We start from the raw sequence: 22,621 nt of genomic DNA on the forward strand, positions 1-22,621 counted from the left end.
AGATGGCTGGGTTTACACCTTGAGACGCCAGGTGTTCTGCTGGATATCAGCATTGTGCTTGAACAATTTTTCAATAATGCAACTCTCTTTATCAGTTCCCTGCAATGGTACCTAACAGTTACTGCAGAATAGTTGCTCTTCCAAACAGAATTCCATACGAGCAATCCAGTTGTGTTTTTACTCATACTTCAGGTACTTGGTCTAAGCATGGTTCCACTTGAAAAAGAACAACTCGATGAGGTCATAGGGTCAAACTGTGCATGTCTGATTTCAAGTCTCACAGCTAATTCGCTGCAAATAATACCCTGTAGCTGTGATTCTGCAGTCTACGCATTGGCTAGAATTGTGAGTTAATAAAATACACAGAAATATAAAATAAAAGATAAGTGAATAATTTAATAAAAAGGATTCTGTTTTCATGTCTGTAACTGATGTAGACAACAAAATTATGTTGAATAATTTTTATCCAAGAAAGGACATCTCAAACAGGAAGTGGTCCTACGATGTTGAGTTAAAATACATGCAGAAAATAGCTTTATCAAATGCATTAAAGTTACGTTGAGAGCATTATGAGAATGTTAGCAAATTCTCCAGACTACTTAGTCACCAAAGTTATGCAAAAACTAAGTCCATTTTGCAATCACAATACATAAAATATTCACCAGCTCAAAACAGTTCAGAGTTTCATGTAATGATCCACCAATTAACACACATGATACAAAGAATAGTAATCCATACTCAGTCTATTCTCAGTTCCATAAATCAAGTGGCAAAAACCAGAGTCCTGCTCTGGAGCACATTCCGACCTCTCGAAATATAAATTCCCTTCAAAAGTTAGAGTATTATAACAGCCATTCATCACCCAGAAACAATCATCTATATGACTGAATCGCACACATTACTCTAGATAGATCTGTCTTCTTTCACAAGTCACCACAAAGTGTGCAGAATTACTCCCATGAGTGTTCCACTCCGGAAGTCCCAGTCTCCACTGGACTACATCAGTGTTCCACCACGATCCAACTCTCATTGGCCCATCAAGAACACATGCTTCTCAAGCTCTACAGATACGATTTGGCTCACTTGACCACTTCCCTGCACTAAATTAATATATTATAACAATATTCAAATAAAAGAAATGTTATAAACATTCAGTTACATTCAGACGATTTACAATAAATAAAAGTAACAGTTGGTTCATAATTGAATAGGCCAGCATTCTTTCGCAAGTGCACTCACGTTAAATGACAGTGAATTGTTGTTAAATATAGTTTAAACAATCATTTAGGCCTGCTTGTCAGAAGTATCTTTTGAAATTTTTTACAAAGGTGGTGTCCGACAACACATGCAGCTGACCACTTTTAAATTAGCACAGTTTTTTAATAGCACTTGCAATCAACATTTAAATAAAATTACCACCAAACTAATGAACTATTCATTAAATGAAAACACAAGTATAACAAAATATGAGATATTAATGCTGCATTCAATGTGGAGAATGTGATGTTCTGACACTTTATCTCTATTTACTCTCTTATGATGCTGTTCCAGCATCCATCAGTCTGTGCCAGAACCCTTGTTTTCTCATAGATCATAGAATGATAAGTTCCAGACAGTGCTTGGCAATAGCTGATTTAATTGTTTTTCTCAGCCAGTTGTGCCTCTGATGTTCTTTGCACCTGATGTCCACTTTCCTAGTTATTTGGGCAGTGCATGGCATTCCAAATTGACAAAGTATATTATAAATTCCTGGTTTTCATAAGCCAAGATCATCCTTCACATTTCACAATTCTTCTTCTTCTTCTTCTTCTTCTTCTTCTACATGATCAGGCCCAGTGGACCACACACTGCTAAAATTTTCCTCTTCTATTGTATTCTGTCCACTGCTGCTATCTGTTCACATCTATTGATGCTTGGTTTAAATCTTCATGGAGGATCCCTCCAACTTTTCTTGGATCTCCCTGATGTTTTTTCTCTGTAGGTGTGAAATCCAGGACCTTCCAAGGCCATCTGTGATCTTCCATCGGGCCACATGGCTGGCCCACTGCATTTGTTTGGCTTTGACAGTTCCTGCTATGTTGGTCTGCTGGTATAGTTCCTCAAGCTCTTGGTTGTGTCTGATCCTCCATTCCCCTGTGTTTGCATCCAGAACCAGACCGAAGGTCTTCCGAAGCACTTTTCTCTCAAAAACAAGTACCTTATGTAAGTCCCATTTCTGGATACTCCATGGCTCACAGCCATATAGAACAACAGGCTGGATCATGGTTTTGTATAGTCGAACCTTGAAATGTCTGGAGAGGTATCTGGACCAAAGCAATTGTGCTAGGCCATGGTAAGATTGGTTTCCTGCTTGTATTCTGGCATTGATCTCTGCTTCACATGACAAGTTCTCAGTGAAAAGTGGCCCTAGGTATTTAAATTCATGCACTCTCTTTAGGACTGGTCTCCCACCTGCAGTGATTGTAGATGATCAGCAGTCTGACTTTGACCGTGCGTCATAACGAGGTACCCTGTCTTGCTTCGTTTATGTTTAGCCCAAATTTGCTGGCAGCCTCCTTTAATGCTCTGGTCATTTGCTCCAACTCCTCTTCAGACCTAGAGAGTAAATAGATGTCATCTGCATAGGTCAAGTATGTCAGTCTCTTTCCTTCGATTTCAATCCCTTCATTCTCTTGGAAGATCATGCGTACGATCTTCTTGAGGGCAAAGTTGACTGGGGTAGGGGGCAACCCATCTCCTTGCCTGAGTGCTGTCACAATTTCAAATTCCTCAGTTACATGATTTCCCATCTTCACTTTTGCGCGTGTTTCCCACAGACAGATCTTTATCAGATTGACGAGTTTCTCCGCCATGCCAAATTCCCTTAAACAGCTGAGAAGGCTTTTGCGATGTATACAATCATAGGCCTCATTAAAGTCAACGAATAAAATATGCAAATCTTTACCATATTCACCCAGTTTCTCAGTGAGCTGCCAGAGATTGACGATGTGGTCTACTGTAGATCACCCTGGCCGGAAACCTCCCTGGAACTCCCCAATCACCGATTCTACCACTGGCTGAGTTCTGTGTATGATGCAATTGGACAGGATCTTATAGCAGACGTTAAACAGGACGATTCTTCGATAGTTGTCACATTTCAGTTTGTCGCGCTTCTTGTGTATTGGACAAATCAGAGCTGTTTTCCACTGTGCTGGTAGTTCTTCTTTGGTCCTTATTGCCTGTATCAGTCGGTGTATTCTTTCGACAAGTTTCTCTCCTCCTGCCTGGATCATTTCAGCCTGTATTCGATCTTCACGTGGAGTCTTCTGCTTAAGGTATCTGATTCTGATTTTATCTCATCCAGGGTAGGAGGGGGATAATCTGGATTGGCTGTATTTGGGTACTGGAAATCAGACTGCACAGTTCAGGTTCATCACCACTTAGCAGCTGTTGAAAGTACTCTTTGCATCTCTCAGCTGTGTTGTTATAATTTGTCAGGATCTTATCATGGGAATCATTCATCAGGATCTTATCATGGGAATCTTTGACAAATTTCTGCTTGGCCTGGTGACCTTTGCAGAGGTACTTCTTCTTCAAAAACATTTCCCTAGTCTTTTGTCCTCTGAAGTCTGTTTCTGCTTCAATGATGATATCTCTCATATCCCTTATTTCATGATAGTCCTCGTATTTTCATAGGTGGACAGAGCATACACTTAATGTTAAGCTTGTTGAGAATCCTGCTGATCTTGGCAGAAATAGATCCCACCAATGGCAGCGAAGCCACAGCCTTTGCTTTTCTTTCTCTTATTCATTATCATGTAGCAGAGTGGGTGCTCGAAAAGCCTGTTAAATTCATTTAACCTTTTATCCATTTTTGCAGACAACTGAGCATTGATGCTCTATTCCTGATGTCAAACTCTAACTGGGTTTATTATTGTTCTGACAGTTCTCACTTCACAGTAACATTGTGAATGGAAAACATTTGTGCAAGTATCTCCAGTGAAAGATCCCTGATGGAATACTTGTAGACTCCTACAGTCAGAACCCTTGGATCCACTGCTTTGTCTCTGTTGATCACTCTGGTAGAAAACGAGTCTTCATTGGTGACTTATTTTACCTGCACATTACATACACTGAGATGCATAGCCAGTAACATGTCCATAGGACATTGGCTACAAAATGTATGAAATCCACATGCACTACAGTATCCCTAGTGCTTTACATGTTTCATATCTCACAGGCATTAGGCATTACATTACTATGTGGAAGGTGAGGTGCATATTGGTTATGAGACATTTCAGTGTCTTGACAGAGAGTTTTCATTGTGTTTCAAATAAGAATTATAATTTCACAAAAAATTAAATTAAGATGTTCATTTTTTATGCATTTTGGTGAAATAAATTAATGAATTTTCCAGTTATTTTGCATAGGTTATTTACAAAGTTTATCTTGTCTTAATGAAGAAATGCCTAACATTCATTCTGTAATGTATATATTTTCGAAATCTATTCACTTTGCTTTTACTGTAGGATTTTGAAGAAATCCGTGCGACAGTGCAACGGCTTCAGCAGGAAAATGAGGAACTTCGGAACTTGATGCGACAACAGCAAGTACAAGTATCAGAACTACGAACATGGGGCCAACTCCATTTGGCGCCATCAGTTTCTCATAGTCCTGCTCAGACATATCTAGTGGCTCCTGCAGATTCAAATCCATCTGTTCCTCCTCCACCTCCACCTCCTCCTCCTCCTCCTCCTCCTCCTCCTCTGTTACCACCTCGTAGTCCACAGCAAAGGGCGTTTTACCGCCCAGAGGATGAAGAACTTCATTTCCGTGCTACAGGTGCAAGTGAGTACAATTTTCTTTTCTCATTAGTCTATTATTATAACACATAATCAAGATGCCGAGGGAAAATATAGAAGTTTTGAGTATCAGTTATTGAAAATATAGAAAGGTAATCCTGGTCTGGGTGATTAGTGGGTGTTTAGAAGACTAGGCAGTACTATGACAGTACTGGACAGTGTCAAGACTTCAGCACACCATAGTAAATTACTGATAATTTTCTGTAAACATAAGTTACAGTTTTCTTTTCAATGCTTTGGGAGAGTAAGCTGACTCATTTCATGTACTGTAAGCTGTTATTACTTTTATTGTATGAAATTTCATTCTTTATCAGTGAGTTTGGTGAAAACAATGATGCCTACATATGATGTAACTGGATGAGAATTATGCAGTTGTAAAATTTTTCTGTGCTCTTCCCGTAATCTTTTATGCACTTTTCCCCCCATAATCTTTTATACACTTTTTCAACCAGAGCATGAAAAATGCAGCCTGTGGGAGAGGGAGGGGAAATAAGTGGAAAAGCATTATCTGGAAAGTAATATCCTTTTGTTGTAATCATGATCATATTTTACATCCCCTGCCACCTGCCAATTTCATGGATCTGTCTAAAGCAAAGCTATTTGGTTGTTGATTGAGTCCCTAAGTAGACCATAGAATGCTAATTAATTAGCAAAACACACAAAAAAGATATTTACAATTGTACACAAGTATGATGTACATTAGTAGTACAGTGCAGCAAATTCTTAAACTAAAGCTCTAAGAGTGGATGGTAAAATTAAGTATCTCAATGTAGTGTTGAAAATCAAAAGTTAATCACCTATACTTTTTTATTGCTGCTGGAAGTATATTGAAAACAGAACTTGCACAGTGGTGTTTGAGGACTTGGTGTACAAGTGCAGTGTTCTACCCACTTTCTGAGTGTTTTGCATTTAATTTTGGTTGCATAGTTGACAGTATAAGTTATTAACCACAATGTACATGACAAGAGTATATATACAGGGTCACCAGAATTAGAATTCCAATGCATTTGAACAGTAGCTTTCAAGACATTCATGAAATGGCAACATGAATCTCCCATCACCTTCTTCCAGGATAAAGATGTCCTTTTTGAATGCTCAAATTTATCCCAAAGTGTGATACCAGATGCAGGGGAGAAGCCTAGTTGGTTTCTGAAAGTGTCGTGCCTGCTTGCATCATTGTGTCGAATTTTGTTTTTGCGATGCGGAACTTGTCAAGTGCCTCAGTCCTGATGTGCTGCGTTGTTGAGTGGTGGGGTGATGATTGCAGATGGCTGACCATTGGAAACTGATTTAGCATGCGTGTCAGTGGTGCTGGCATGGTGAGGAACTGAACTGATTGATTTCTTCACTGTGTGGCCTGGCATTCAACCTCCAATGACATGACCCGATCCAGAACAAAACAACTCATCACATCCAGAATGAGACCATAGGAGAACAGGAAATCTAGCCTGGTGATAATGCAACTCATGTCTGTGACAGTGAATCGCCACTCGAAAAACCTTCATAAATTAATGTAAATATTTAGTCACAAGCTTAAATGTAGCTATGAGCGAATCATTTGCAGCAGTTAAGTCATAGTTTGCTTATGGTCACGGTTGCCCACATTTCCAAGCCAGTATCAATTTGAAACTGCCTCTTAGTGGTCCTGTTTGTTACCATAAAGTATTATGATAGTTATGCAGGCTGGTGCTTGTAGCGGATTTGCCCTCCAGGTGTGGAAACCCGCCATTTACGTTTCTCACCCAGTAACATAGTGATCTGCACCTACATGCTCTATTGCTAAAATGACAGTGGTAGAAACACCTGTTCAGGTCTGGCAAAGGTGAGGAGTACAGACAGTATCACCTGTGTGAGTATGTGAAGTTCCATCATTTGTATACAACAAGGGATATGATGTGCAGCTCTTAGTTGCACAACAGGACCCTCTGCTTCCTACCATGTACATAGCTGCTACTGGTGTCAGTGTTGCCATGCAGCTGTCTTTTCCATAAGCTATTACTGTTCTAGCACAATAGCCGCTGTTGCTGTATCAATTGTTGCTGCTGCAGTTAGTTAATAAATGGTATAGTTCACTCAAAGGTAAGTCTATTTACTGGTCTGCAGAACAACAAAATAAATGGCTGCTATCATGTGCACCATTATTGTCCTGCTGTTACTTTCACATTATGTGGGCCCGACAATTGCACAAATTACAATGCTGGTGCCATGGCAGGTAGCGGTCTACCCAACATGCACAGAGAGCACTATGATTCTGGTGTTGGTTGTTTGCTGCATTTCCATTGGGTAGTGTGGAGCAACATGTGAGCTGTGGTCCCCACAGGTATCACGTGAGAACAGGGCTAGTAGTGAACAAGGAAATAGAAACACAGGTGTACTACTGTGAACTCCATGGCAAATGTGTTATCATAGCCAAGATAGCCACAAAGCAAAGCCAAGATCTCACACAATAGTATAATTGTATATGCCTACTAGCTCCCTAATTGAAGAAAAATTTGAAAAATGTGTTATGAGATATAAGAAATTATTCAGTACATTAAAGGGAGATAAAAATTTAATTGTGATAGGAGACTGGAATATAATAGATAGGAAAAAAAGCTAATGAAAATGAAAAATAGTAGAAGAACAAGAAATTGAGGAAAGATATGAAAGGAAAAGTCACCATGTAGCACAACTGAATCACTACAGACACATGATTTAAGTATCATAAAGGAGACTGTACACATGGAAGAGACCCGGTAATACTGGAAGGTTTCAAATAGATTATATAATGGTAAGACAACAATTTTGAAACCAGATTCTAAACTGCAAAATATTTCCAACAGCAGATGTGGACACTGACCATAGTTAATTGACTATGAACTGCTGATTAAAATTGAAGATTACAAGTAGGAAACAATTAAGATGATGTGATGTGGATAATTTGATAAAATCAGGATTTTTGAGAGTGGGGAGCATTAGACAACTATTGCCTGAAACAGGGCAAAGGAATGCAATATAAGTTGAATGGCTAGCTCTGAGAGATGAAATAGTGAAGGGATGAAATAGGAAAACGGACCGTGATCAGTAGAAAGTTTGGACAACCAATGGGTGTTAACTTTAATTGGTAAAAGAAGAAAATTTGAAAATGCTGTACATGAAGCAGACAAAAGGGAATACAACATCTAAACCATGAACAACATCTAAAACATGAGAGTGACAGAAAGTGCAAAATGGGAAAGCGGGAATGGCTAGAGGAAAAATGTAAAGGTGCAGAGCAGTTGGTTGGTGTAACTGAGTGTTAATATCAATTAAGCCCAAACATCCACAGTAGCAGAAATGTATTCCCACAGTGGTTTTGTATAAGATGGCACAGTGCATGCTGGTAATATCTAATTATACACTTGCTTGACAAGTTGGCACTAGAACAGAAAGTGGTAACACAATAAGAAATAAGCAATAACATTTATTCACAGTGATGTTACATAACTATGTCTAACTTTGGTAATATAAATAAAATAGAAAGAAACTTCCACATGGTAAAAATATATTAAAAACAAAGATTCCAAGACTTACCAAGCGGGAAAGCACAGGTAGATAGGCACAATGAATAAAACACACACACAGAATTTCGAGCTTTCGCAACCGGCGGCTGCTTCGTCAGGAAAGAGGGAAGGAGAAGGAAAGATGAAAGGATGTGGTTTTCAAGGGAGAGGGTAAGGAGTCATTCCAATCCCGGGAGCGGAAAGACTTACCTTAGGGGGAAAAAAGGATAGGTATATACTCGCGCGCACACACACATATCCATCCATACATACACAGACACAAGCAGACATATTTAAAGGCAATATGCCTTTAAATATGTCTGCTTATGTCTGTGTATGTATGGATGGATATGTGTGTGTGTGTGTGTGCCTTTAAATATGTCTGCTTGTGTCTGTGTATGTATGGATGGATATGTGTGTGTGTGTGTGCGTGCGCGAGTATATACCTATCCTTTTTTCGCCCTAAGGTAAGTCTTTCCGCTCCCGGGATTGGAATGACTCCTTACCCTCTCCCTTAAAACCCACATCCTTTCATCTTTCCTTTTCCTTCCCTCTTTCCTGACGAAGCAGCCGCCGGTTGCGAAAGCTCGAAATTCTGTGTGTGTGTTTGTGTGTTTTATTCATTGTGCCTATCTACCGGCACTTTCCCGCTTAGTAAGTCTTGGAATCTTTGTTTTTAATATAACTTTGGTAATAGTTTGACATGTGACACTTGATGTCCTTTACTTAATAAAGTTAAATCTAAATATTTTGCTGTCTCTGTCAGTCTATGACATAGTCACTATGACTGAAAGTATAATGCAGACACTCATAGTTAATTGTTCCTATTGCTCTATAAATAGTGACTGCTATGCTGGAACTGTAGTCTTCTGAATGGAACTGCTGGAGATGTGTAGGTATTGGAACTGTGCAACTGCTGGAACTGTGCAACTGTGGGAACTGTAAAATTGCAGGAATGGCAGTAACTGAGTGAGTGCAGATAGTGCATTGTCTTTTGTGCCTGTTGGCAGAAGGATCTCCATCCACACCTATATTTGGTGGAAGCAAGGTAGTCCGCAGTTGATAGAAATCTCTCTGGTGGCTGGTAACACTATTTGCAGAAGGATGTGACGCACCAGTAGACGTGGGACAGAAGCAGTAGAGAGTCCTGAGTAGTGAATGTCTTCTGGAGGCTGTTGCTCAGAATTCAGAAGGTGCCTGGCTAGTGATGTGCCTGTTTGGTGGTGGCCTTTCAAGTTCATGACTATGAGAGAGGCAGATGCTGCAAAATAATGGTAGGCTAAGGGAAAGTGGATGATGATAATGGAGATTTGATAGTACAAGGACAATTTGACAGGGCACTGAAAAACACAAGATGAAACAAAGTACAAGGAGCAGACAACATCCACTCAGAATTATTAAAATCCTTGGCAGAACCAGCTATGATGAAACTATTACACCTAGTATGCAAGATATATGAGACAGGTGAAGTACCTGCATGCTTCAGAAGAATATAACAATGCCAATTCCAAAGAAGGCAGGTGCTGACAGGTGAGAATATTTCTGAACCGTCAGTTAAATAAGCCATTAGACAAAGTACTAAACAAATTATTTACAGAAGAATTGCAAGGCTGGTGGATTCCAAATTTTAGATAAATCTATTTTGGTTCATAAGAATGTTGAAACATGCAAGACAGTACTGACACTATGTGTAATTTTAGTGCCTGGAGATGACAGTGGCCATGAGTGTGTGAGTTGTGCTTACATGAATGCGTGCGAGTTTTCTACTTCTGATAAAGGGCATTGTCCGAGATGAAAATTTGTAGCATTCTTTTCATTGTGCTTGTCTGCCAGTCCTCCTCTATTTGGTGCGTAGCAATCTACGGTTTCTGTATTGTTATCCTAACTTGAACTTTGCATTACTTAATCTTAGAAAATAGACTGAAAAAATTCAACAATACTTTTACAGCATTTTGATAATGCTGAAATGAACACAATTTGAAATTCTGGAGTTAGCAGCAATAAAATACAGGGGCAGAAAAGTTATTTGGCATATATAGAAACCAGATAAAAGGGTTGAAGCACATGAAAGGTTGGCAGTAGTCGGGCAGGGAGTAAAAGAGAATTATAGTCTAACCCCTCATCTTATTTGGTCTGTACATTGAGCAAGGAGTAAAGGAAAGCAAGACAAATCCGGAGGGAATTAAACTTCACAAAGAAGTAATGAAAACTTTAAGGTTAGCCGATGACATTGAATTCTGTCAGAGATAGCAAAGGACTCAAAGATCACTTGAAAGGAATGGCTAATGTCTTGAAAATACATTATAAGCTTAATATCAATGGAAGTAAAACAAGGATAATGGATTGTGGTCAGATTGAATCTGGTCATGCCAAGGGAATTAGATTAGGAAGTGAGATGAATTATTGAAAGTAGCAGAAAAGATTTGCTATTTTGGGAGCAAAATAACTGACAAAAACAGTAGTAAAGAGGATATTTTAACATCAAATTTAAATTTAAATTGAAGTACTGGGAAGTCTTTTCTGAAAGTATTCATCTGAAGTGTAGCCATGTAGGAAAGTGAAACATTACCAGTAAGTGGTACCGACAAACAGAGAGCAGAAACTTTTGTAATTTGGTGCTACTGAAGAATTTTGAACATTAGATGTTTAGATTGAATAACCAGTGCAGAGGTATTGAATTGCTTTAGGGAGAAAATAAATTTATGACACAACTTGATTTAAAAAAAAAAAAAGTGTTGGTTGGTAAGACCCATCCTATGGCACACAGGGACAGTCAGTTTAGTAACAGAGGCAGTGTGGAGAGAGAAACTGTAGACAGAGGCCATGGCTTGATTACAGTAAGCTGGTTCAAGTGGAATGTTGGTTGCAATAGTTATGCAATGATGAAGAGACTTGCAGAGTATAGATTAGTGTATATAACTGCATGGAACCAGTCTTCAGGTTGGGGAGACAACAACAACATGTTTTCGTATTTTATAATGTGGCCTAACTGATGATTACGTCCATCTGTGTAAAATCTCGTTGACCTGAAAGAAGAAACTGAATTTGTGACTTTGTGCAGAATTATAATGTGTACATTGATATGCACTGTTCTTAATTTTGATTACAGCCACATATCCTTGCTCTTAAATGTTTTAATATTTAATTCGATCTCTTTCTTGTCTGTTTCCTTTACCAGTTTCTTTGTACTCTAACTTATTAAAATTTTGTTTATCTTCCTTACTTACCCAGTGCCATAAACTGACATATGGCCAGGAGAGTGGTGTGCTGACTACAAGCCCCTCCACATCTGCATCCAGTGATACCTGTGGGTTGAGGATGACATGGTGGCTGGTCGGTACCATTGGGCATTTATGGCCTTTTTGGGCAGAGTTTAGTTTAATTCCTTACTTACCAACCACAGGCAGGAAACAATAAATATTTTATACAGCACTGATGGATTTCAACACACCATAAAGGTGTAATTTTTATCAGAGAGATCTCTATTTCTTACTGCAGGTCCTGATTTTAATTGCCTTATGTTGTCCTTATGCGTTTTTCAGTATTGTCTGCAAATGCAGTTCTGCGACTAAGTTGTCACTTCCTTTGCATTGTTATGGATCTCCCGCCTCCTTCTATAGTACAGTCTAATGCTATTAGTTACTTGTTAGTTCTGTATTTTTGCTTGCTATATAGGGTTATTGATAAGTATCTCTGGGGGTTCAGAAGGTAGGTGTGTGGAAACTACAAGACATACAGAAAAGAGGCACATATCAGTAGACAGAGCATGTCTCCAAGTTTTTAACTCACATTACAGGTGATGAATGAAGCAAAAGTAAGATTAAACTAGAGATACTCAAGGAGGTAAGTAAGGCCTCAGAATTGAAAGCAGGTTCATGGAAAATGGGAAAGAGGTAGAGTTGAAGAAAGAGTAAATGACCAGTGGATAAAAATGAAGGAAGAACTCATGGACTCTGCCCAAAGAAGTATTACAAATTAGGGTGTCCAAAAATATAAAGAAAGAACGGATAATAGAAAAAAAGCTGAAAATGATAGAGCATGGAGAAACTGGGAAAATGTGGAAAATGAAAAAGGCAAAAAGAGGCACAGGAAATTGAATAATGAATTAAGATGTGAAACTGAAGATGTAAGAGAAAGATGAATGAAGGAGAAATGTGAGATAACAGAGAAAATGGAGAGAGAGGAAAGTATGAAATGATGTACAGATATGTTAGGGAGATAGTTTTTTAAAGTAAAAGAAGGAAGACTAATGGGAATAGAAAGAGTGGATAGGACATTAACTGAAAAACCAAAGGAGAGTTTGAGCAGATGGCAAGATTATGTAGAATGTCAATATATGATGGAGCATATACCAAGTGAAATCTAGGTTGAAGAGAAGGAATGTGTGCTGTAAGATGGAAAGGAGTACAGCGTCTGGAAGCAGAAGTAGGAAAGGTACTGAAGGAGATGAAGAGTTGGAAGGCACATGGAATCGATAACTTGCTGGCAGAAGTGTTGTAGAGTTTGGGAAATAGGCGAAGGAGTGTGCGACAAAGGGGAGTGGCCTGATGACTTTCTTGCAGCAGAGATGATACCAGTTGAGAAAAAGAGAAATACCAAAAAATGTGAGGACCATACAACTATCAGAGCTCTTAATTTCTCATGCAGCTAAAGTATTGCTGAGAGTGCTGAACAGAAGACTACCTGGCAAGTTGAATAGGTGGATTGCATAGGAACAGTTCAGATTTAGAAAAAGAAAAGGTGCAACAGATGCTACTGACCTGTTAAAAATCACAGGGGGAAATATACTGAGAAACATGGAGAAATTTATATTGTTTTTATTGATTTGGAAAAAGCTTTTAACGGGGTTGAAAGAAAAAGCCAGTGGATATTTTGAAGAGGAAAGTAGTAGATTGGAATGAGAAACGCCTGGTACAAATTCTATATTTACAACAAAAAGTAAGAATAAGGTTTGGAAATGAAATATCAAAGGAAGCAGCATTGGAAGGTGTGTCAGACAAGGCTGTTGCCTCTTCCCTTTGTTGTTCAACTAATGCCTGGAAGAGATTATTGCGAAAGGCTTAGATGGAAAAAGATGAATGTGTATTGATGGAAAGAAAATAGAATGAATATTATTTGTTGATGGCATGATATTAGTGGCAGAAAGTAAAGGAACTGTAAATAAAACCAAATATTTCTACCGACACTATCCGAATCACTGGTTACTCTCTCCTAAGGGCAGATCGTGAAACACGACGCGGGGGTGGTGTGAGTGCCTATGTTCGCTCTGACCTGAGACCTACTATACTATGCACATTGGATGCAAAGGGCGAAGGAGAAGCAGAGTTCATGTTTTTAAAAATAAATACATCAAATCAGAAACTACTAATTGGAGTAATCTATAAACCTCCAAACGTCGGTGCTATGTCCTCCTTTCAGTCTGCCCTGTCCTCGCTCGTGACACTGTATGAACACACAATCATTATGGGCGACACAAACATCGACTTACAGTTAAAATCTCCCTCTGCAGAAAAACTAAGGAGACTGTTCCACTCCAAACATTTGAGTTTAACACCGCTGGACCCAACTCATCACATGCCACGCAGCCATACACTCATAGATATAATAGCAACAAAGCGACCAGATAAAATAATTCGCACCAATCAGACATCCGCTCCGGGACTCTCTGCTCATGACGTGATATTCTTAAATTACTCAGTGCATACTACCAAAGAAAAATCTCATCTGGTAACCTACAGAAACCTAAAAAATGTTAACCATGACGCTCTTCAAAAGGATTGCTCAGACATCCCTTGGCATGATATAAGCAATGAACCGACGATAGACGGAAAAATGCGGGAATTATGTCACAAAATTATTGCACTGTATGATAAATGTGCTCCTCAACACACTGTCAAGGTAAAGAGAGCTCCCGCTCCGTGGCTCACCACTGCATTATGCCAGTTAATGAATAACCGTGATGCTGCACATAGGGCCTTCAAGCGTAACCCAACTCCTGAGGCATACAAAGCTTATAGGAAACTCCGAAACAGAACCAAGCAAAGCATGAGGAATGCCAAAATCAGACATGCCTGCTCTGTTGTATGCGGCATATCAAAACCTGCTGCACTGTGGAAAAAGCTGCGTAGTTTTGGTATAGGGAAGCGAAGATCTTATGCTGTTTATCAAGCGTCTGCAGAAGAATTAAACGATTTCTTCTCAACAGCTGTAAACTGCCATGCAGTGACAAATTACCAGCCCCAAGATATCAATCTCTCGAGAGACAAGTATTTCCTAAAACATGTCACTACCGGCACAGTACACAAGGCAATTATGAGAATCTCTTCCGAGGTAGTAGGAAATGATGGAGTGAGCATTGGCATAATTAAGAACGTCGTAGACACTATTACTCCAGTTTTCACAGACATCTTCAACCTGTCTCTTGTCAGTAGTACATATCCTACTGAGTGGAACAAACTTTAATTCAACCTATACCCAAGACTAACAACCCTAAGTCGCCAGGTGACTACAGGCCGATCAGCATACTACCTGCAATATCTAAAGCACTAGAATACATCGTCCATGAACAGCTGACAGATGACCTCAAAACTCATAACATCCACAACAAATATCAGTCAGGCTTTCGAAAGCACCATAGTACAGCAACTGCATTAATCAAAGTAACTGATGACATTAAACATGCTATGGACAAGAAGCTACCATCCTAAAACTGCTTGATTTTAGCAAGGCTTTTGATGCAGTTGACTTTGATATATTATTAATTAAAATGAAGCAGCTGAATTTCTCAAACAGCGCAATACACTGGTTCGACAGCTACCTCAAAAACAGAAGTCAACAAGTCATTTGTGGGTCGGAAAAGTCATCATGGAAAAACGTGCGCTCTGGAGTTTCCCAAGGCTCATAAAAGAAAAAATGTTTACTTTCATATACGTAGTCTTTACTATTATTATTATTATTATTATTATTATTATTGATTGTTATAATTATTTTTTGATTGTTATAATTATCATTGTACTACTTTTATAATCTCTATTTTTTTTTAACATTAATACTGTATAACATGTTATATGTCCTTAATGTTCTGTAGAAACTGAAACATGTTCAATCTGAGTATGCCTGGTTAGGTGTAAGAGAGAGCCTGAAGGCCCTAATCTTTCCAGGTAAAATAAATGCATAAATAAATAAATAAAATGCTGAGTAAATTTGATTTGTTGATGGCATGGTTTAGTGGCAGAAAGTAAATGAACCGTAAATAAAATGCTGAGTAACAGAAGTTTGTGTGGAATATAGGACAAAAAACAATACAGCAAAAAGAAAGAGTATGGTGATTGGCAAAGGAAGCAGACTGGCAAATATTAAAAAGGAACAAGTTATTATTAACCAAGTAAGAGCATTTAAATATCTTGGAAGAACAATCACTGAGGACTTTACTTGCCATCAGGAGGTGAAAACTCACATTGCTGTAGCAAAGAAGGCATTCAATAGACAGAGGAGATTATTACGTGGAAAACTAGATAAAGGTCTGAGGAAAAGGCTTGGCAAGTGTTTTTTCTGGCATGTGACAGTCTGTGGGGCAGAAACATGAGCACTGAGATGAGAGGATGAAAAAAAGCTAGAAGCATTTGAAATGTGCTTGTGGATGATAATTAAGAGGATAAGCTTGAGGAAAACAGTGATTAACGAAAGAATGTGGGAAAGGGTTCGTGAGAGGAAAAGACTGCTGCAAGTTGTAAGACAAAGGAAGAAGCTTGAGAGAAAGAAGGAGATACAAGATGATAGACAACATCAAGGGAAGTCAAAATATTGCAGACCTGAAGAAGAGGACACAAGACAGCAGAGCATTGGGGATTAACCATGTGAAAACCTGCCTATGGGCAGAACACTGATGATGAATATGAACACTTTTTGCAATACATACATACATTAATCCTTGTTCCATAGATCATGAATAAGACATTTCGTTATGACGTGGAACATGTCACTTTAACATAAGTTTTCTTTACACAAAATAATAGATATTTTTTTTCACTACTTCAAATCTAAGAATTCATCTATTGAGTAGAAGTTGTCATTCAGAAATTCTTTTAATTTGTTTTTAAATGTTGGTTGGCTATCTGTCAGACTTTTAATATGATTTGGCAAATGACAAAAGATTTTTGTGGCAGCATAATTCACCGCTTTCTGTGCCAAAGTGGGATTTAATCCAGAATAGTGAATATCATCCTTTCTTCTAGTGTTTTAGCTATGCACTTTGATGTTATTTTTTAATTGGGATGGATTATTAATGACAAATTTCATAAGTGAATTTATGTATTGCGAAGGTACTGTGAATATTCCGAGTTCCTTAAATAAATGTCTGCAAGGTGATCTTGGATAGGCTTCAGCTATTATTTTGATTAGACACTTTTGTGCAATGAATACTTTCTCACTTACTGATAATTGCCCCAAAATATGATGCCATATGAAAGCAGTGAATGAAAATATGCATAGTAGGCTAATTTACTGATATGTTTATCAACAAAATTTTCAATAACCCTAATAGCATATGTAACTGAACCTAACTGTTTCAGAAGATCATTGATATGTTTCTTCCAGTTCAATTTCTCATCAATGCCACACCCAGAAATGTTGAGTATTCTGCCTTATCAATAGACCTCCATCCATAGTCTATATTTAGTAATGGTGTTATGCCATTTAATGTTCAGAATTTTATAAACTGTGTTTTCTCAAAATTTAGTGAGAGTCCATTTGTAGAGAACCACATAATAATTTTCTGAAAGACAATATTTGCAATTTCCTCGGCCGATTCTTGTTTCTTGGGTGTGATTCCTATACTTGTATCATCAGCGAAAAGAACTAACTTTGCATCTTCATGAATATAGAGTGGAAAGTCGTTAATATAGATTAAGAACAATAAGGGACCCAAGACTGCTGGTTTTTGTAGACTACCTGTACTGTTAATTTCAATCTTCTGCATTCTTCCAGTTAAGTATGAATTAAACCATTTGTGCACTGTCCCACTCATACCACAATACTTAAGTTTATCTAGAAGAATTTCATGGTTCACACAATCAAAAGCCTTTGAGAGGTCGCAAAATATCCCAATGGGTGATGTTCGGTTATTCATTGCATTTAATATTTGATCAGTGAAAGTATATAAAGCATTTTCTGTTGAAAAGCCTTTCTGAAAGTCAAATTGACATTTTGTTAGTACTTCATTTTTACAAATATGTGATGCTACTCTAGAATACATTACTTTTTCAAGAATTTTGGATAAAGCTGTCGGAAGTGAGATTGGGAGGTAGTTGTTAGCATCAGATCCATCCCCTTTTTTATGCAATGGTTTAACAATAGCATATTTCAGTCTATCTCGAAAAATTTCCTGTTTCAGTGAGCTACTACATATGTGGCTAAGATCCTATTTACTTGTTGGGAACAAGCTTTTAGTACTCAGTTGGAAATGCCATCAATTCCATGTGAGCTTTTACTTTTGAGTGAATTTATTATTTTCTTAATTTCAGTAGGAGAGGTGGGTTGAATTTCAATTTTATCAAATTGCGTAGGTACTGCTCTTCTTCCATATACTGCCTTGCATTTTCTAATGAATAGCTGGAACCTATTTTCTCTACAACACTTAAAAAATAATTATGAAAAATGTTCTCTGCTTCTGACTTCTTGTTAGCAAACTTTTCATTGTGTTTTATAGAAATGCAGTCTTCCTGTGCTCTCAGTTGCCCTGTTTCCCTTTTCACAATATTCCAAATTGTTTTAATTTTATTATCAGATGTGCTACTCTCAGACATAAGTCACATACTTCTTGACTTTTTAATAACTTTTCTTAATACAGTGCAGTAGTTTTTACAATGTTTCATTGTTTCGGGATCATTACTCCTCCTAGCTATAAGATACATTTCCCTTTTCCATTTAGAAGATATTTTTATCCCTTTAGTGAGTCATCGCTTTTTACATGGATTCTTACAATTATATTTCACTGTTTTCTTAGGGAAACTGTTTTCAAATATACTCACAAAGGTATCATGAAATAGGTTAAATTTTAAATTAGCATCATATTCCTGTACACCTCATCCCATTCTAACTGTTGCAAAGTTTTCCTTAAAAGTTTGAAATGTTAAATCATTAATGGAACGCACTATTTTGGAGGACTGTTTTGCATTAAATACTGTAACTAGCTGTGCATCATGATCAGACAAACCATTCTTAACAGGAAAAGTTTTTATTTGATTAAATTTATCTTGGTCTATGAAAACGTTATATATCAGTGTGCTGCTTTCCTGTACCACCCGAGTAGGTGTACCACCCGAGTAGGAAAATCAGTAACAGATGTCAAATTGAAAGAACCAAGTAATACTTCAAGGTCAAGCATTCTATCTGACTCTCAGAAAATCTACGTTTAAATCCCCACAAACAATAATTTGCTTTGCTTAATCTGACAGATAGCACAACGTGGAATCCAAGTTTTTCAAAAATAATTGGAAATTTCCTAATGAGGGCCTATACATGGCTAAAATTATAAAAGTGCCTTTATTTAGTTTAAGCTCACATGCACATGCTTCTACGTGTTGCTGTAGGCAAAATTTTTTAGTTTGCAAATTTTTCAAACTACGGCTGATTTTAACATATATGGTAACTCCTCCTCTCTCCATAGTGTCTCTACTTACATGTGCAAAGCTTATATTCACCTACTTTTACCATTTCCATACCTGTGACTATATGATGTTCAGACAGGCATAGTACATCTATTCCAGCCTCAGTTTCTATATCTTCTATACAAACAAGAAGCTCATCTACTTTGTTTTTTAATCCCCTGATGTTCTGATGCAATATATTAACATTATTTTTTACTGTGCTTTTATGTGAATCTTGTGACATACTGACATTATTTTTCACTGTACTGTTATGAGAATCTTGTGATATTTTCACATCTGTAGTACCTGCCTGTCTGAACTTTTCACTAAGCTTAATTTCAATGCGGTAAATGTCAGTATGTGTGTGCAGTACACTGGGGTCACTGAAATGAACTGCATGGGAAGGTGCAACAGCAGATCACTTTGGAAATTTGTGCATTGGATTGTTTATCTGCTGACGTGAACTACAGTAATTCAGTGCAGCAGTATGGAGTGGATGATTTATCTACATGTTATGACACATCTGCCCCCGTTTCAACTATGCCATGGAGCATGTTATGAATCAAAACTTGGAAAGATGCTCTATCCGTTGATATATTTCATTTTTTTATACGCCTTGCTGTTTTTGGGTATTCGTCTCCTGAAACCACAGAAGTACTTATGAATAATTCTGTATTTTAATGAGAAATGATAATGCAAGGTAATTGTTGAGGTTAATGGAACTGTGCTGTATTTAGTATATCAAGTCTCAAATTGTGGACTTCTTACCATGTGTGACTTTGACATTGCCCATAAATATTTATATTGAAAATGTATCATATCTCCAAACTGTTTGTTAGTATCTTTGGATATACTTCTGCCTAAACTCCTTGCATTGTTACCATTTATATGTTGTTATCTACAACCCATTATTAATTTTTCCCACTATGTGCCCCACAATTAAAGAACAGTTGATAAATGTGTTATCTATAACTGTGTGACTGGTTCTTGTGTTCTGTATGGAAAATTCACTCTCTGTCTCACACTGTTGTAACCAAGTCAATCCAGTATCATTATTTTTCCCTTTGTAGCCAGTCACAAAGTTAATATTAAAATTCTCGCACAAAGTGAACTGCATATTTTTATCAAGGACTGAGTTTTTATATAAACTGAAGATTTGTGGATATTAATCAAATTCCTCTACTCATCTGACCCACTAATATGTCACATTTTTTATTTGTAATTAATTAATATTCTTAAACAAACAATACACTCAAAGAAAGTTTTACTATGTTCACCTGTTGACAGTATTGTTTTCTTGTAGCATGTGTGGCACCTGCTTCAACACAAACTCCAGTCAGCGGGCGTAGTCGTACTAGGAGGTTTCGACGTTTTTCTGCTCCTCGCCGCGTACTTCTTTCTTCGGAAGACACGAGCCCGACAGAAGAGATGCTGCGAGATGCTCGCCGCCGTCTTCGACAATTGGAGGAAGAAAGTGAAGCAGTGGACCGCAGTTACCGTGAATTCTGTCTTCGACAGCAAAGGGCAACACCAGTGTCTGACATGCTTGCAGGATTACTACAACATCCTGTCAGAGTTGAATGTCCACATAACAATAGTCCCAATAAAAGTGATGCTACAGGTAATCCGTCTGGGTTAAAATTACTGACACCTTTTCCTCCGAGAGTTGGAAACTTCTCTTCAGAAAGTCTGGTTACAGCAGCAGGAACGACTGAGGCAGAAGGTTCCCATATCACATTAGAAACACAAAATACACACCACACCACGAGGCCAACAGTAACACAAAACTCCAACATTTGTTTATCTGACATAATCTACAATATTCCATCATCAGAAATAATTTCACAGCATTCACTTTCAAGTCGTGATCAGAGGTCTTTAAATGCCATTGCTGCAGCACATATTGATTCCTACCAGACAGCTAAAATGCAGGCTCAGAGAGAGATTCACACAACACATTTCTATAAGACTCCATTGTTAAGTAGTGCGATAGGAAGTAGTTCTGCAAATGCTGATAAATTTAATAATTCAGTTACTATGGAGAGTTTCAACGGTAGTTGTGGACATAATACACATAAGAATAAGTCACTGAATTCAGCAAAAATATATTCAACCAATGAAGATATGATTGTACAAGAAAAAAATAATGTGTGCTTTCAAAGATACCATGCTCTTGTTACTGAGGCTGTTGATGGCTCAGACCCTTCAGTAATGAAAAAAGTGCAAAATATAACTGCACTAAGTGGCCATCTAGCTAAAGCAACAATTGAAGAAGTGCATTCAAATACCAAAGAATCAGAAAATCATGATTTGGTGACTCCATTAGACAGTACTCTCAAAATATTAAAAGATTCAAAGAAAATAGGAAAAGAGACTGAAGGACAAAGAATTGGCTTGGCTGATGAAAATAATGTTGCAAAACTATACGAGCAAAAACCACTAAAAACATTAGTCCTGTCTGATTTGGATGAGAATCCTCATTCTGCTCAGGCCACTGAGACAAACTCAGAAGAAAATACAAAGATTCTGTACCAAACAACAACTGAAAATGGTGGTGCACAACTGATGGAACTTCAGGCACCTCCAGAATTTTCTTCAAAACCACTGGCTTTATCTAATCCCCGCTTTTCTGATCTTCTATTACAAGAAGAAAGTTCAGAAGAACTGCAAGATGAGAAAGCTGCCAGTCATCAGGAAGAAGACTCTAAAAAAGATTTCATCTTACATAAACTGACTGATATTGCTAGTGAGAGGTTAAGTTTAGGTGATGCAGAATTTATTCCTGCTTCCAGTGGTGATCAGTTGTTTGTACCCAGTTGTGACACTGATACCGAAACTGAACCTGAAACTGGAACATCCAAAAGTGATGTGCTTCCTGTTAATGATAATCAGAATCACCTAAACTATGAAACTGAACAGCAGGCTATCTCTAATGCATCTGTCTCAAGTGAGCAACCAATTTCAGCTGGGAAATCTGTCAGTTCAAATGGCAATGATTTCTGGTGAAGACAGTAAATAAAAATATTGAACCTATACTGTGGTACCTGTGCCCCAGCAAATTTATTGCCTTATTGTGAAGCAAATGATATTTTATTAATTATATATTGGTCTATTAACAGTTATGTAACTTTAATTATGTCCTTGTACTCTGTATGATTCTTTTGGTGAATAAATTGACATGATATATATTTCAAGTACGTTCCATTTTGGGGGTCACATAATTAAGTGATGACTGTTACTGGTGGTTAATTTGTACACTGCAAATCACCTTGTTCATTAAATGTTGCCACCAGATTATATATCTCATACAAAGAGACTTATACAATATAGCCAATTGCTTAATGGAATTCCATTTCGCAACTGATTTTTGGTATGAACATGATAAAACCTTGATTTTCAAGTTCAGGTGTGTGCACAGTCAATCATATTTATGCCTAAGAACCCATTAAAAGTGTATTACTAAAATCAGTATTGTAAGATAATAGTCTTGTTATTTACCCTACTACTATGCAAAATCCGCTAGCTCCTCCCCACATCCCTCTACACCGCTGCCCCAACATCCTATCTGCACTCATCCTGCACTATGCCCTCTTCCTTGAAATCTCCCTTTCCT

The 22,621-nt window shown here is 37.8% G+C and overlaps 1 protein-coding gene across 1 annotated transcript in view; it reads left to right on the forward strand.

The window, feature by feature from the left end:
• LOC126281572 (uncharacterized) overlaps positions 1–22,196 on the forward strand; it is a 146,213-nt gene extending 124,017 nt beyond the window's left edge. Inside the window, exons 6-7 of the mRNA XM_049980645.1 lie at positions 4,509–4,827; positions 20,312–22,196. Coding sequence (XP_049836602.1) covers positions 4,509–4,827; positions 20,312–22,014 — 2,022 coding nt within the window. The 3' untranslated portion in view covers positions 22,015–22,196. The remainder of the gene's footprint in view (positions 1–4,508; positions 4,828–20,311) is intronic.
• Positions 22,197–22,621: the final 425 nt, after the last annotated feature.

Source organism: Schistocerca gregaria, chromosome 7, assembly GCF_023897955.1.
Source record: "Schistocerca gregaria isolate iqSchGreg1 chromosome 7, iqSchGreg1.2, whole genome shotgun sequence".
Taxonomy (NCBI): domain Eukaryota; kingdom Metazoa; phylum Arthropoda; class Insecta; order Orthoptera; family Acrididae; genus Schistocerca; species Schistocerca gregaria.